The 15,563-nt window shown below is 44.3% G+C and overlaps 1 protein-coding gene across 1 annotated transcript in view; it reads right to left on the bottom strand.

Annotated features, from left to right (window-relative positions):
- Nucleotides 1-374: 374 nt before the first annotated feature.
- Nucleotides 375-15,563, bottom strand: part of LOC104407519 (calpain-5-like) — a 45,391-nt gene continuing 30,202 nt past the window's right edge. The window contains exons 6-12 of the mRNA XM_010016822.1: nt 14,369-14,446; nt 12,968-13,163; nt 10,020-10,142; nt 8,655-8,857; nt 7,844-7,965; nt 847-983; nt 375-557 (exon numbers count right to left, since the gene is read on the bottom strand). Of these exons, the coding sequence (XP_010015124.1) occupies nt 375-557; nt 847-983; nt 7,844-7,965; nt 8,655-8,857; nt 10,020-10,142; nt 12,968-13,163; nt 14,369-14,446 (1,042 nt within the window). The remainder of the gene's footprint in view (nt 558-846; nt 984-7,843; nt 7,966-8,654; nt 8,858-10,019; nt 10,143-12,967; nt 13,164-14,368; nt 14,447-15,563) is intronic.

Raw genomic sequence — 15,563 nt, 5'->3', positions numbered from 1 at the left:
GATGAGGATGTGCTGGGAACCTGTGAGAGTGGTCACATGTGCTTCCAGCTTATGTGCCAAGAGCTCCTGAAAGATGCTGCTGGGAAAGATGGGCACATCTTAATGAGCTTATCTGCCAACGTTTAGTTTGGCCCCTCTTCTACTGTATTTGCTGTATCATGAACATATATATGTATAAAGATATATTTTTCCCTCTTTAAAAGCCCCTCAACTCTATTATCCATGATAATGTGGAGAGTCAGAGGGTTTTTTTCCCTTTTAAAGCGATTATGATTATGTGCAACCTTTGCTCCCGAGTCATTCGCACAGAAAGCACAGACAAGCCCCCCTGCTGGGCAGTGACAGCTCTCTCTGGCTCTGCAGGGCTTTGGTATTCATAGTTCCACGAGGTCATCGCTGGAAAAAACCTTGATGGTGATGCGACCTGGCACCTCGGCTGCTGCCCGCCTGCCTCTCCCTCGGAGCTGCAGAGTCTGCTCTTCTCTGGGGTCACTGGGTGAAGCTGCCAGCACCGCCTGCCCGAGGAACTGGTCACACAAGATGTTACTGTTCCAGACCTAGAGACAAGGGACCAGAAATAAACCCAGCTGAAGCAGTGCTTCTCTTGCACTCCACTGAATGGGCTGTGCTGCAGGAGGGTCACCCCCATTCACCCCTGGAGAAAGCAGTGAGGAGGGGGAGGACATCTAAATTTAGCCAAATGTCTACAGAGTGTGGGGGAGATTCCGGATTTTCATGCTCATTTACAAATGCTATGCAAACAAGGAGCTACATTCAGCTTTTTGCTTTCTAGGTCACAGCCTGCCTAGAAGAGGAATAAGGATGAGCCTGCGAGGCTGCTCTCACCTGGACAATGACAGGGCTGTCAATGTTCTTCCTGTAGAAAATCACTTGTGTGTCGAAGACGGCACTGGTGGTATCGTGCTGCACAGGGGAGCGCACCTTCTGGTTCTCACACTTGATAAGCACATAGGGATCTGCTCCTAAAACACAATCAGCAGCACAGCAATGAGGACACAGAGTGGCAGCTGAGACCTGCCCAGAAACCCAGCAGAAGCAATCCCCTGGTGTGTCTGACAGCACCACTGCTACCGAGCACAGGAACAGGGCACCAGAGCACATCCACTGGTGAAATACCTCTTTCTTGTAAGAACTGGATGCTTAGAGCTGGAAACCAGCTCACTCCTAGACTGCCATTGCAATCTTGCCACACTCCCTTGCTGTGCATCCTCCTGGCTCATCTACAGAAAGCCTTCAAAGTGACACTCTAAGCTCCCCGGCTGCTCTAGATGCGAGAGCCAAAATGCTTCCGTGCATATGCAAATGTGGTGTGTAGTTCTGAGTGTCTGGGCCCAAAGGGGAGGTAAAAAATGTTCATCGTCAACAATTCCTATGGAGAGCAAGGACAGGAACTGCTTTTAGATCACTGAATGCCCACCTTTAGACTGCCTAACCTGAAGGTGCTGTCTGCTCATTCTGACATGAGTATTAGTGTTAGGAGGTAGTTTTCCAGAAGCAGTTTCTCTCCCAGAAAGTAAAACATTGCCAAAATGCAAAACCATCTTGTAGTAGTGCATTGGTTTCAACAAAGTTTTCTGTGGGAAACTGTCCAAGCAAATCCTTCCCAGTTTCTCATTTCCTTCCCATGAACCTGAGACAATTTCCTCGGTTCTGTCATTTGGATCAATGTAATTTGGAAGTTTATGTTATCACAACATGTCTATATCTATTATAGGTCCTAATTCATGTTTTAAATTACACTTTAATCACACGTAACCCACTGAGATTATTCACCATTCTAGAAACGCTTTATTGGTTTTACACAGCATTTTACTTTGTCATAAATATTGGTATTTTCTTTCCATGCCAATAGGGAAGCAAGAACCCATTTGGAAATTATCCATCTTTACCCTCAAAGGGAACGGACCTTTCCACTTTCTGATTAACCCGAATTAAACACAGGCACCACCATGTTTTGAATTTCAACATAACTATTTCTGTCCATTCCTATTGTTAAAAGACGCCCGTTGCTACCTTTTAAATATGGATGTTAAATAAACCCACTGAATGTGTGTAAGCCAGACTCATGATCATTTCTTACACACATTTTGTCACCATCCATCGCCTTGGAAATGCCACCACAGGAATGACAGCCATAAGGCAGCAAAATTTTAAGGTAGCTTTTGCCTTTTAACATTCATACCCGAGGTGATTTCCCTCACACACGTCACTCATTTACAAGAACAGACACCAACACCTCACACAAACAAACCACGTAACAACAGCCCCATCCAAAACAGAAGGAGCTGCTTCCACTGACAAGAAAGCAGCAGATTTTCCCATGTGCTGCGCTGTGATTCCACCTGGCCAGACAGGCCAGGCCTGTTACCCTGACAACATCTCACACTTCCCGTAGCAGGTAGCAGTGTATTGGCTTTCCTGAGAGACAATGACTTTCTGTGTCACTGAACTGTGGATTTAGCTCTGGGGCATGGGCGGCACCACGCTGTGTGATCAGTGATGGGAAAGCTCCCCCCTCTCCAAAGAGATTTGGAAAATGGATCTGAATAAAATGGGGTCTTGCATGAAATGGTGTCAACTACTCTGGCCAAAGGCAAAGAGCAAAGCAAGGTCTGATCATTAACAGTAATTAAGAGATAAAGGGTATGAAAAGGGGTGGGGAAAGGACACAGAGCCTAAGAGGTGACAGGCAAATCTGCTGGAGCAGGGAGCTGTTAATGAAGGGACTTGCTACGTGAAAGGAAAAGGAAAGATGAGCTCTGAAACAAACAGGTTCAAGTTCTCAAGAAGAGCTCAGGGAAAAGAGGGGAGGTAGAAGAGGAACATGAAAGGTACCTGCAGAGCACGACCTCATGATGGCATTACTGAATGGCCAGTTACATTGGGAGGACTGGCTCCAATTCCAGAAGAAAAAGATGGGAGAGCTGCACTTGTGGGATGAGCCGAGGGATGCTCTCAGCTACAGTTTGCCCAGGTCTCTGCGGCTCTGGGCTGGGCGTATTTTCAGTACCAAGACAATGCAGAAAGGGCTGCTAATGGGGAAAAGCAACGTCCTAGTATTCACCATGAGCTGGGAATGAAAACAACTGGAGCTGCTACTCTGGCAACTGCTCTGGCAGTGGAAGGAGGACTGGGCTCAGTTCTCAGGCATGCATATGGCTCAAGCTATGCCTTGAACACCATGCTGTGTATAAACAGCTGCTTCATCGGTCCTGTGGCCTTGCTGTTGCATTGGGAAGCTGTATGAAAACACAGTGCAAAAGGAAAGGCTGAAATCTGTAAAAGCCAGAGACATTTGAACAGTAATGACATTTCTAAGGCTTAAAGAAACCTGTGCACAGTAGTTTAGGGCTAACTTCTTTTGTTTGAGAACTGGCTCCTCAGGTCTACATCACATCCTTCAGCACTGCAGCAGAACAAAAAGCTTTCTGACAAAACGTTCTCAGAGGCATTCCCACTCTTCTCCAGCTAGACCACTATTCCTGGTACATGGAGAGGCAAACTCAGTTACTAGAAACAGGCACGGGCCAAGCAGAACAAATTAAAACAGGTTGTTCTGCTTTCTGAAGTTGAGTCTTTACTCATGCGAAACCTCTTAGCTTCTCCCGAAATACAGGTAACCAAAGGGAGTCTTTCCACTGGCATCAGGAAATCCTCTCCCCACCTCTGCTCCATTTCCTCTCTGCTTCCCTTCTCATGCTTTGACTGGATTATTTACCAGCTGTTTTGATGCCTTCTCCTTCCTTCTGTTCCTGAGACTGCTCCCAAGGCAGCTGCCATTGAAGGTACCAGATACTCTGCTCCCCAGGTATGTCACGTACTGGGCATCACAAACACCTAGTTTAGAACAGTTGTGAAAGGCAAACATGCGAATTCAACCTGGAATTTCAGTGGGAAATGCAGAAGGTGACTTGTTCTCAAGGACAAGCTCCTGGGGAAGGAGTGTGAGAGACAGCAGTGAGAGCAATTTTTGAAGCAGACTTGGGAATGAGAGACAGAAAATCTCCAAGCCCACAGTGCTGCCTCATCCTGCAAACCTGCCACTGCACTGGGCTCACAGATAGCTGGATCAGCTTCAGAACAAGCTAACTCGGAGAGGTACTTCCAAGAGAAGCAGCCTGGATCTGTTCAGAATTGAGTCTGGGCAGCCACATCCATCCGCTGTTCTTGTCAACAGCAAACCAGCCATTACTTTTTCCAGACAGGACAATGAATTAAAGACAGCAGCAAGGAGGAGCTTTCCAAGGAACACTGAAAACTGAGATTAAACAACCTTCCCTGGCAGGGAACAGGCTTCTGCTGACAACCAGCTGGTGAACCAGGCCGGGTGTGCACTTGCTGTGCAGTCATCATTCTCTTCCAGTTTTGTTTTGTTTAAGTAGTTGCTCAGAAATCCATGCTAAGCACAGCTCTCAGATGACAGTGATGGGCTCATGTGAAGAGCAGCACATTCAAGTCTGAAATCCCTCTATCCTAGTTATATAAAACAAGGTACCTCTGTTCAGGCTGCTCTTACTTTCTGGAACTGCAAACCCCAGTGTCAGAGTAGAGACATCCTGATGCTTTCAGGACAGCTTGTCAGAGAGATGTAATGCCACGTCTCAGTTCTCAGAGGCTCCAGAATGAATCCTAACCTCCTTCTTTATCATCAAGCTTTGTCTTCTCTCTATGCTATGGGATGATAGTGACAAACCAGGTGGATGAACAAGGTGGAATATAGATGACAGCATAAGACAAAAAGCAGTTTGAGAGCTGAGATGATGCAGATGAGAAGGTGAAGGAGTCAGGAAACCCTTGTGAAAGGCAGTGGTGCTAATCAGACACAGCCGCTCACAGAGGAACAAGTTGCCAACAACCTTCACACCAGAAGACAAGTAACCTTTGTGTGAGGTCCTCTTAGCAGCAGGCAAACAACCACTTCATCTACCTATTTTCTACATGAATAAACATATTGACTGTGCCTAACCTGAAAGGAAACCTCTACTTGTCACTCCCAGTGGCAATTGCTGTGTGGCCTCTTCCCTCACCTCAGGCTATTGATCAGAGGCTGCTGTTGACTTTCAAATCTAGTTCACACCAGGAGCAGCAGGTAAGGCTGGTGTTCTGGTAACTGCCCGAGTGGCTGAGGTCTGAACTCACTGTGGAGAAAGCTGGTCTTTATCAAATGCCTGGCTGCTATTTCTCCTGGAGATAAGCATGGGAGAGGCTCCAGACATGGATCCAGGAAAGCCAGAGAGGAGGCAAGAGATGATAAGGAATTGCATTCTTTTGTGGCAGCATTAGGAAGCAATCTTCAAATATGGGATATTTCATGTCTCTGGACACACTATTTTCTAGTGTGAATTTACAATCCAGCCAGTGCGCTTCAAGGAATGTCTGTATCTACTTTTTTAATCTACCAAAAAAAGCCACCCCAAAAAACTCAAATGTGAGAAGCACGTTCCATACCCAGCTTTTTGTTACCAAAACCAGACTCTAGTATCAATAAGGATCTTTGCCAAATTTCCCAGCAAGGTGCCTTTAGAAGGCAGAGAGCTGTTTATGGGTGTCACTGCACAGCTGGATTTTAGTGTGTAGGACACGTCAGGAAGGCACATTTGGCTTCATGGGGGTTTTATTTACACACTCTCCCTACTTCATTTGTCTGAAGCTGCTGTAAGATACGACATTCTGCAGGGCAAGCTATGAACATACTGAGCTGGAGTTACTTACAGAATAAAAAGGGCTAATAAAGAAGTATTCAGACAGGGATTTTGCAGCAGCATTCAAGATAATAGGGAAGCTACTGAAGTGAAGTAACTGAGCTCTCCTTCAGAGCCCCCTGAATGGATGAGATTTGGGACTATAAGGCTGGAAAGAGACAAGGGCTTTTACTGAAAGCTTTACATTGATACAAAAGGAAAATATTTTAACTATTCTGGTGAAGTTCAAAGCCAAACAATAGGATTCACTTAGGTTTTGTGCTCACATCCCTTTTTGGTTTTGAGGAATTTAAAACGGCTCGTTGTTTCACGAGGAAAAGGAAACACAATGATAGACTGATTTTTTTGGAGCCACTTGATGTATTCAATACTAATTCACAAATAGTATCACTTGACCCAGTTCTGCATCTTTTTCAGCAGAAAAATAATCAAGCAGACATTGTGCTTAGGTTTTAACAGAAATCTGTGAGTCCATTTCCTATAGAAAGTTCATCCCACAAGAGGTTACTTGTTCAGTTCTGTCAGGGTTATCATCAGCCCCACACTGGCTGCTGAAATCAAAGTGGAAGAAGATGCTTCCATATGTGGTAGTTCTGGGTCCTAAAGGTATTTGGGCTATGCTGTAGTCAGAGTATTTATTACATATTGGTTGCAAGACCTATTTGTGTATTCCGGAGGGTCTGTGCCACAATGCACCAGATCCCACAACGCTGAGCTGAAGCCTGGTCTTCAGCATCTGCAGGCAACTGTTTTTAATGATCTTGTCAAAGCTGTGACTGTGCTAAGGATTGTGAAGTGCTAAGGGTGGAGAATTGGCTGTTATTGCTTTACTGCAGGGGATGGCAGAGAAAAATGTTTAAGGAATTTTAAAGAAAAAATAAAAACCAAACCCACCCTTAAAAATGAAATGTCCTTCCCAGGGCAAGAACAAGAGCAAACTGCCTCTTTCCAGTGCACTGCTCTGCTATTCTTGTCACACACAGCCCCTTCAGCCTCACCCATCCTTGCTGAGAACATGGAGCCCTACAGCTTAACTGAGGTGTTTGTGGCTCCTGTATTTTCTGTATCTCCTTCCTCCAACATTGCTGTTCCCTGAAGACACAACCAGACTTAACAGAAAGTGGCTTTCACAGTGAAAAGTACATTCAGTCACCACTCTGGGGGTGCCAGGAATAAGGATGGAAAGGGGACTGAAATAAAATTGTAGCCAGCTGGTGGGAGAAATTTAACAGCTGCTTTGTGAGTCTGAAGATAAACTGTACCTCAGGTCTCAGTCCAATGCCTTCTCTGCCACAGGGAGTTAATGCAACTGAGCTCCACGTCTTAAACTGAAGAGAGCTGAAGTTATCTGGAGCAAACACAGCAGATGCTCAGGAACCTCTTTAGTTTCTTGTTCCAATTTCACCATAGTATCTTTGCTCCTTTGTTTTCTCCCTCCTAACCACGCAGTGATTATCTATTGCACTGGTCATGGAAAATAAAGGCCAACAGAGGGAGAGTAAGAGTAGAAAATGAAGAAGCAAATGACAACTGGACAAGTCTCCTAATTAACTGTCAACATCAGGTGCTAAAAAGACATTTTAGTGTCTTTCACAACGCTTCCTCTTAGGTGTAGATACACAGCCCTGTACAGGTCACTTAACCTCTCCCTGTCCTAGTTTACCCAGCTGGAAATGGTTGTTTGAAAACTGTAATATCCTCCCTGAAGTGCTGTTAAGCTTGTGGTAATGAATAGTGTTCTGAAGGCTGTGAATGACATTGCTGAGGTAAGTGCAATACACTGTGTGAGTCTCTGTGACTCAGCTGTCTCTCTGGATAGTTTCCATTTAGAAAGCACATAACCCTGGAAGGTGAATTTCTTACTAATCCCCACAAAAAGCTTCTCAGGAGGGTCTGGCTACTACCGCCCATCTGGACCAGCACAGATGAGACAACTCTTGCTGGTTTGTATCCTCTTAGTTGTCCGATTTCTCCTTTTGGGCAGATTTTACAACATGCTGAAAAGAATCCCATAAATCTTGGGTTTGTTTGGATAATTTCTGACTTCTTACATTTCAACCCAGACCTTTAGAGGACTGAAAACGCCCCTTTCCACTCTCCCAAGCTCACTTTACACTTACCACCTGATCTGTCTTGCTTTTGTAAGCCCTCTGCAGAGTGAATTTTGATCTGGGTGACTCTGCGTGGATAGCCACAGAGAAGACTCCAACATGTCATTTTAGGCTTATCTGCCTTCAGCTCCCTGAAAAATCATGGGAAAAGCAATTGAAGTAATGAATGACAAGCAAACAATTGATGGTTGTGGAAATTTGGCATTTACAGAACATGAGATTTGTACTCTTTCCTCACCTAACATTTTGGAAGTTTGTGGTACAGAAATGACAGGCTTAAGAAATAAATGCAGAGCAAAGCAAAGCAAACCAGATTTGTGTTATCTTTCACATGGCAGCAGAAGTGGTGGAAAAACCCAACAGCTTTAAATCATGGAAAACAGTACCAAAGCAAGAAAAAAAATCAGCAGGCCTGATTTCATGAAACACTGGTTTTGCCCTTGCAGACAACTACTGCTTTCAAAGGGGATGGTCAAAGAAATAAACAGTGCCAAGTGTGACTGCAAACACTGCTCTGTGTTCTGACTTACAACTAGGGGCAACTACAAAAGCCAAACTTAAAGGTCAAAAGACCCAAAGTGAGTTGTCCACTAGGTTCATAAGTAAAAATGTCCTGATCATGCACAAATTCCTGTGAGGCTTCTGGAGGTTCTTCGAGGTGACCCTGAGCACCTCAAGAGCCTTGTTCTAGAGTGATACGAGCTAGTGAGGGCAGCCAGGTAACCATTTCCAAGGAGATGCAGCCAATGTGGGCAAGAGAAATGTTGGACTTGATGATCTTAAAGGTCTTTTCCCACCTAACTGATTCTATGATTCCTACCTGAGTTTTGAGGGCACATCTGTGAAGAGTCTCAGTATAAACTTTGTAGCAATGCCAGGATGGTAGGTAGTTGGGATAAGGACGTAGCGGCCTTGCTTGAGGATCCTCTTCAAGAACACAGTGCGTGTGTTGATGTATGGAGATGTGGCCACTCTCTCCTGCACAGTGAGCTTGTGTAGTCGATAGCTTCTGTTATCCTCCACCTACAGCCACAGAACAGTAGAGGGATTAACGCAGGGAAGGATATCAGAGCTAACAGGCAGGATTTTCCCTGCACATCACACAGCCTTTCATGGGCAGAAAAGACAACGTGCAGTGAAGGCAAATGGTTTGGCAAATGGTTTTTCACCCACAGAAGCTGTGGCAGAGATAGGCCTGATGGGCAACCCACTAGCCCATAAAGGCTCCCAAGCAGTGCTGTTCCACACTTCACTGCATTACTATACACATGTGTACCCCTAAGCAGAGGTGAAAGCTTGGGATGGTAAAGACACGCACCAACTAACAGAGATAAAATGCTACTGCAGAGATTTGCAGATGCATTCAGAGATGCCTGCACACTCCAAGGACTCTACACTGAGCTACACTGCATCTTAAATGAGGCTGAGATTCAGCTGCCTCCTTTCTCTGTGGTTAACAGGTGACTGTCAAATGAGTAAGTGTGATGCACATGTCAGGAGCTCTAACTGACTGTTAAAACTGACTAATTTTTAGGGTAGGGTTCAGTTAGCTAGAGCAACAGGTGATAAGAAAACCCTGCTCCTCAGTGAAAGAGCACACACATAGCCGTTCCTCTTGCTTCCCTCCTTTCAGTTTGTATGTTTTCATTTTACTCAATTTGCTCTGGGAATGCAATTAAATTATTGTTTGGGATCCATGTGGTTCCTTTTCACATCTGTTCGTTTCCTACTCACCACTCCAGCTTTGGAAAACACTCTTGACTCTTTTTTTAAATGGCAAAAGAAAAACTTCAGACTTTACAAGCTCATTCGCTTGGCTGTATTTGCTGATGAAATACAGGCAGGAGCCTCCAGTGAGAAGGAGAAATAAAAACCTTTCAAGCGTTAATATTCTTTTGGTCTTTCTCTTCAAAGCTTGAGGTAGGAAAAGCACTTAAAATTCTTTTGCAATAGGGAAAAATGACTTATGTTCCTTTAGTTCAAACAGAGTTTGAATTGAAGTAGATTCAATGTAGTTCAAATAGTCTGTCTAATGTCAGCTGTGGTGACTGAGTGCAGTATACTTGCAAAGCTCATGTTGAGAGGAGAGCCAGACCCCACCGTGATAATCATGCCTCTATCTGCCAAAGATCTCATTGCCAGGATGGAGCAGGACTGCTGAACAAACTCTGAAGATCCTGCCTACCTTGAGTATTTCAAAGCCAATTGGGATGTTGTCCCCTTTCCCTTCTTTCTTGTATTTACGGCGATCCTCCTGTTGTAAGGAGACCAACACTTTGTCCTCCGTCTTCTTAACATCAAAGATGTACTAGTGAAAGAGAGAAGAGGGCAAGCTGTTAGAAATGCCTTGGGATAATGAGGATAAAGCCATCACCAAGGAAATATGTGCACACAAAGATGCAAATGAAAATACATTTGGAGGTGGGAGGAGAGTTCTCCATGTAACAGACATTCCCAGCAATTCCCTGCTGAAAAATTAATGCTAATAATAAGGATCTCTAAACCAAAAGTATCAGAGACACTGAAACAGGTAATGCACGTAAAGAACAGCATGAGACAGTATTAAACTGTCTCATAATAATAAACAGGGCTAGGGAAGGACTCCTGCATCTTTAACATGCAAATCTTGTACCCAAACTGTTTGGAGTAAACTTGAAGGAACCTGGGTTTAAGACTAATCAAAGGAATTTATATCAAGTTTAGGCAGCAGTTCCCACCTCAATAAATCAGATTTGTTTACATCATTAAGTAGCACCACCAGACCAGCTCACAAGTAAGTATGTAGCCTTTCAGTAGGCAAAAAAGGTCAAATAGGTGTTTCTTTATATGACAAAGAATTAAACACTCAAATCTGCTCACTATTAGAGACTGCTGTAAATTTTGTTTCTTTCATGTGTAAGAGGCCAAATCTGAGTTGTGAGAACCAGTGGAAGAGGACACTCCTTACTCCAAGTTCAGACAGATGCTGTATTTTCCATCCTCCAAAGACCTTTAAATGGGAAGCAAACAAATAAAGCATAGAACTGCAGCTCTGCACAGCTGGGTACTATGTGCACCACATGTTCTGATTTCAGCCAGAATTCCCTGGCAGCATGGAGAAGAACATCATCCCGGGGTCATCTCCCCCCTCCCTTCTCCTCCAAGAGCCACTAAAAGCAATTCCTGTTGTGCTTTGTTCTGAGGTAGATACTGAGATTGCCTTGGTTACTGCTGTGTAATGACTTCACATCCCCCTGTGGTTAGAGCTCTGCAGAACAAGGCACCATCCCATTCCTCATCCCTGACCCTCTGTGTCTCAGGCAGTGTCACATCCACACGGAGGAAACACCAATCTCTAGCAGAGCTGGCTGAAGCACTGCAGTATTGGAAAGGAAATCAATACTTTACACCAAGCCTCCGGGCTTCATTTGTTGCTCGCAGTATTTATGTTCCAGATTGGCCTCCTACAGGACTACTGCTTGCTATTCTGGTTTTGGTATAAATCCAGTGCTGCTTTGTACTCTTATTTGTATGCTACATAGACATCGAAGCAGAGAAAGCACAGGACCCTGAAGAGAGTCCTAGGGGATGTAAAGAGCCTCTGCAGAATCTAAAAAGCAAGATACAAACACGCAGCAACCCCTAGTAAGGCATGTTTTAATTCTTGTCCCTGTTGAACGATAGGCAGTGTTACCTTGTCAGATAGCTTCAAGTGTTCCAGGGCAAGTGCAGGTGTGGAAGGGGAACTGTGAGAGTGCACAAGAGCTCTCTTGGTCTGGTGAGAACTATGCAACTGTGATGATTTTTGATCTGATGACATTTCAGCTGTCCTAATAGGTAACAACCTGGAAATCAGGGGGTGGCTGCAGGAATACATTTATACTTAAATTCCCCTTATCTAAAGGAACTGGAGGCATCACAGTGTCCCTCTGTACCGATGAACTTCACAGGAGGCATTTCACTCAGCACAGATCATCTCTAGATTATGGTAGTGTGTGCTGCAGTAAATTTTTACAGCCCTAAGCTAACACAAATGTGTTCCAGCACTGCTATTAAGAGCCTTTTAATCAACTAGCCTAGAGATAACACCAGAATAAAAAGAGCTTCCGTTGTATCAGGCATTGCACTCAACTGCAGTGTGTGTATTTTGCTCTCTGTGGCAGCTAAACTCTTACAAATGAGAGCAAGACAAGCACTTGGAATATGTCCAGAATCATACAGGGGAATATCTGACTAAAATCATCCTCTGGAAGAGGCACTGACAGAAGACAGAGCAGTGAAGAACTGCTTCTCCATCCACAGCTGTATGACAGGATGAGCTGGGAGTTTGAGATTCATCCCTAGTCTGAACAGCAAAGGCTGCACATCTCCAATACCCTGCAACGGCAATTGAGGGGTGCAGACAGAAACCTGCCATACACGTGCACAGAAGCAGACACAAGAACATCCTCAATTAATCTAAAGTATGTGGTGAATTACAGAAGAACATGAAGGTTCATTTTCAAAGTAACAACTAAAGCAGAAAGTGCCCAAATCTCACTGACAGTATTGGCAGCCTTATGCCTGAATTTGTATGCACTGGGATGAAAATGTACAACACTGAGAAGGGCAGGAAGGTGAGAAATGCAGTCAGAATGGATGAACAGGTAAACTGAATACCTTGAAGCTTGCCAGGTAGGATGAGACATGGAAATGTCTGTAATGCTGAGGAGAGGGTGAACTTGGGGAAGAGACTAGATACTTTCATAATCTTAGCTTAATGCAAAGGGATACTACCTAAATACAGCAGACCAAGTCCTCGGGCTGTTTGTTTGAATGAAGTTGTCATTAGAAAAATCAGACTTGCTGCCTTTCTGGGAACTTCCCAACTGGGAAACTGAAGGAAGTCCACATAGGACTTCACTAATCCTGCTGTGTCTGACTCATCAGCCCCAGACATGATCAGTCCTAAACCAGTATGTAAACTCCTATGAGAGATTTCACAGAAATCACTGAAACATGCAGTGAACCAGCAAACTCCCAGAGGACAGCCCCAGTGAGGCAATGAGACTTCTGTCAAGTCATCACTCCCAGCTCCTAAGCAGGGTGGGTATTTCAGAAGCCCTACCTAAAATAGAATCACTTCAATACCTCACAAAACACAGGGATTCCCACCTGGGGATTCTGAAGGAAGGTGTCTTTGTTATCAAAGCATCCACCAGAGCGATCCAGCAGGGGCTCTGAATTCTTTGCCCAAGCCCCACGCATCATTTTCTTCTCCCAGGTCTTGTGGATGCTGAAGTAGGAGGTATTCACAATCCGGCAGATGTCCACATCAGTGAAATTCTTACACCAGTCCTCAAACGTCATCCTGCACCATGGGACACCAGGAAAGTAATGGTTGTTTAAACACAAACAGTGATACCCAAGCAAAGAGCCAAAATTTCACATGAAATCTTCCAGTAATTTCAGTGGAGGCATTGCTCAGCTGTCCAGAGGACAAGCTCATTGACTGGAAAGCTCTCCATGTGGAAACACTCGTGAAGCCACAATCACACTATCTTCAAGCAGTATCATCTTAGTGTGGTTTGTTCAGCTCTGGATTTGTTACAGCACCTACACCTAAAGATTAAAGCATAGGTTGCATCTACTAGGCTGGACTTGGTAACATGTATATTGCAAAGGTAAAAGAGATTACCTGCAACCAAAGCACTATCCACACCTTGGTCCTTATTGCTCCATCTGTCCCTGAGCAGGACTCAAACTTCTGTACTCTGGACATTGCTTTATTTAGCACCATCTCAATGCTATAACCTGTGCCTACTGAAATGACAGACTGGGTTGCAGAGCAGTTAGAAGCATTCACCTCCTCTAACAGCTTTGTACCTCTGCAATACCACCACATCCTGGCTTATTAATGGCCCAGAATCAAACCCTACAGGTGGCTTCCAGTTGCCAGTTCTGACAAAGCCAAGCAAACAGAAGACTTCTCATACTGAGCCCTCCCAGCTTACTTGATGCAATATTAATGACTGAAGAAGCTGCTGGATGGACTCGGCATATCTAAGCTTTAAACTGAGTCATATTAGAGTTCTAGAGATTCTGTAGAGAATGAACACTTGTGCCCATGCTGGGAAACACCAACAGATACCAAAATTCTTTGGCTGTAATTGTATTTAGATACCTCAGTGATGGTTGACTTGAAAATCCTACAGATAAGCACAGCAGTCAGGAAACAGGATTGACATTGTGTTCGGTATCTGACACTCTATCATGTAAACCAGCACATGTGTACTTTTGGATTCTGACTGAATGTCCTAAATATAGGTAACAAATTTTGAGGGTGTTTGAAACTTATATTTACTAAGAACTACTAATTTTGTTCTATTGGGTTTGAATCCATCTTTTCTGTTCTTCTGCCATCCCTTGAGAGTTTAAGAGAACCAGACCTTGTGCCAGGACTGTATAATCTTATCCATTTGGGGCAGTTGTTTTTGAAGTTATTAAATGGCAGAATTAATGACAGTTACTCAGTGTAACCAGTATCTGCAAACCCTGCACATGGTTCCCACTCACCAGAACTCTCCATCATTCTCAAGAGTGAGTCCCAAGCTCTTACGTTCTGAATTGCTGACTTTCTTCCACTCCTCGGAACTAAAAGGAAAAAAAGAGGCATAAACTAACAGCAAAGATGATTAATGACTTCAGTTACATACTGCCTCCTGGAAACAAACCTGCAAGGCAAGTTCTCTGATAGTCCCTTATAAAGGTAACATCAGAGTACTGAAAGGACAGATGATATTCAGGAAGATGTGATGGGCTTTTACAGGAGGAGTTTGAAAACATCAATCGATTAGAAAGCTGCTAAAAAAGAGAAGAATGGGAAATTGCCACAACTGGAGCAGAACCTTGTTGATTTCCTTTGTCACAGCCTCCCTTAGGCCACTAAAACAGCTAGTTTGGAAGGTCATATGAGATTGAATCCCTTCCCTAGAGGCCCTTCAAAAGAAACCTAGTTTTCATCCTCAGGAGCTTATTGAACACCTCACTTGGACCGCAGAATTCTCTTTGTCTTATATCTCTTTAAATAAAAGAGACCTGAGGTCTAAGATTTCCCCAGAGAGCCTTTGGGAAGAAACTGCTGCAGCAGGAGCCTTGTGTCCAGTTCCCAGTGTGACACTACACTGCACGGATACCTCACTGCCTGCATTAGCACACAACTTATGTGCTCTGCATTGTCCCCTGGAGGCATCTGCCTCTTTCCACTGACTGCAGGGGAGCACAGGATCCTAAATGCAAGCAATCTGATGCTTAAATCAGACACCACCACAGAAAACAGCATGAGCCCCTTCCCTAATGTGTTACATTAGACAGAGCCACAATTCCTCACTCCCTTCCCAGAAGTACTTAGAGGATGAAGCTGAAGGTGGTTGGCAGGAGGGAAGGGAGGCTGCTTGCCATAACAGAAATTTTCTTGGCCTATTTGAAATTCTCTAGTTAATTCTGTTATGCCAAAAACCAGGGGCCAACCTCAGAGTCCTCAGTGCTTCCACTGGCAGGAGTGGTGGCTGTGCCAAGACAAGAGCTAGTGAAGAACCACAAGTTACACAAGACACAGTAGTTCTGCACATTCTCTGCATTTCACCTGGACCAAACTCTTTGAAAGTAACAGACTTTTGCTAGCTAAAGTATAAAAGGTAAGTACTGTTTATCCTGTTAAGAGCACTGCACTATTAAATGCTGGCTGGTAAGCACAACATTGAATTGTAAC

This window comes from Nestor notabilis, unplaced genomic scaffold (assembly GCF_000696875.1).
Source record: "Nestor notabilis isolate BGI_N333 unplaced genomic scaffold, ASM69687v1 scaffold10676, whole genome shotgun sequence".
NCBI classification, from domain to species: domain Eukaryota; kingdom Metazoa; phylum Chordata; class Aves; order Psittaciformes; family Psittacidae; genus Nestor; species Nestor notabilis.
The sequence above is the reverse complement of the archived record's forward strand: the minus strand, read 5'-3'. Positions and strand labels throughout refer to the sequence as shown.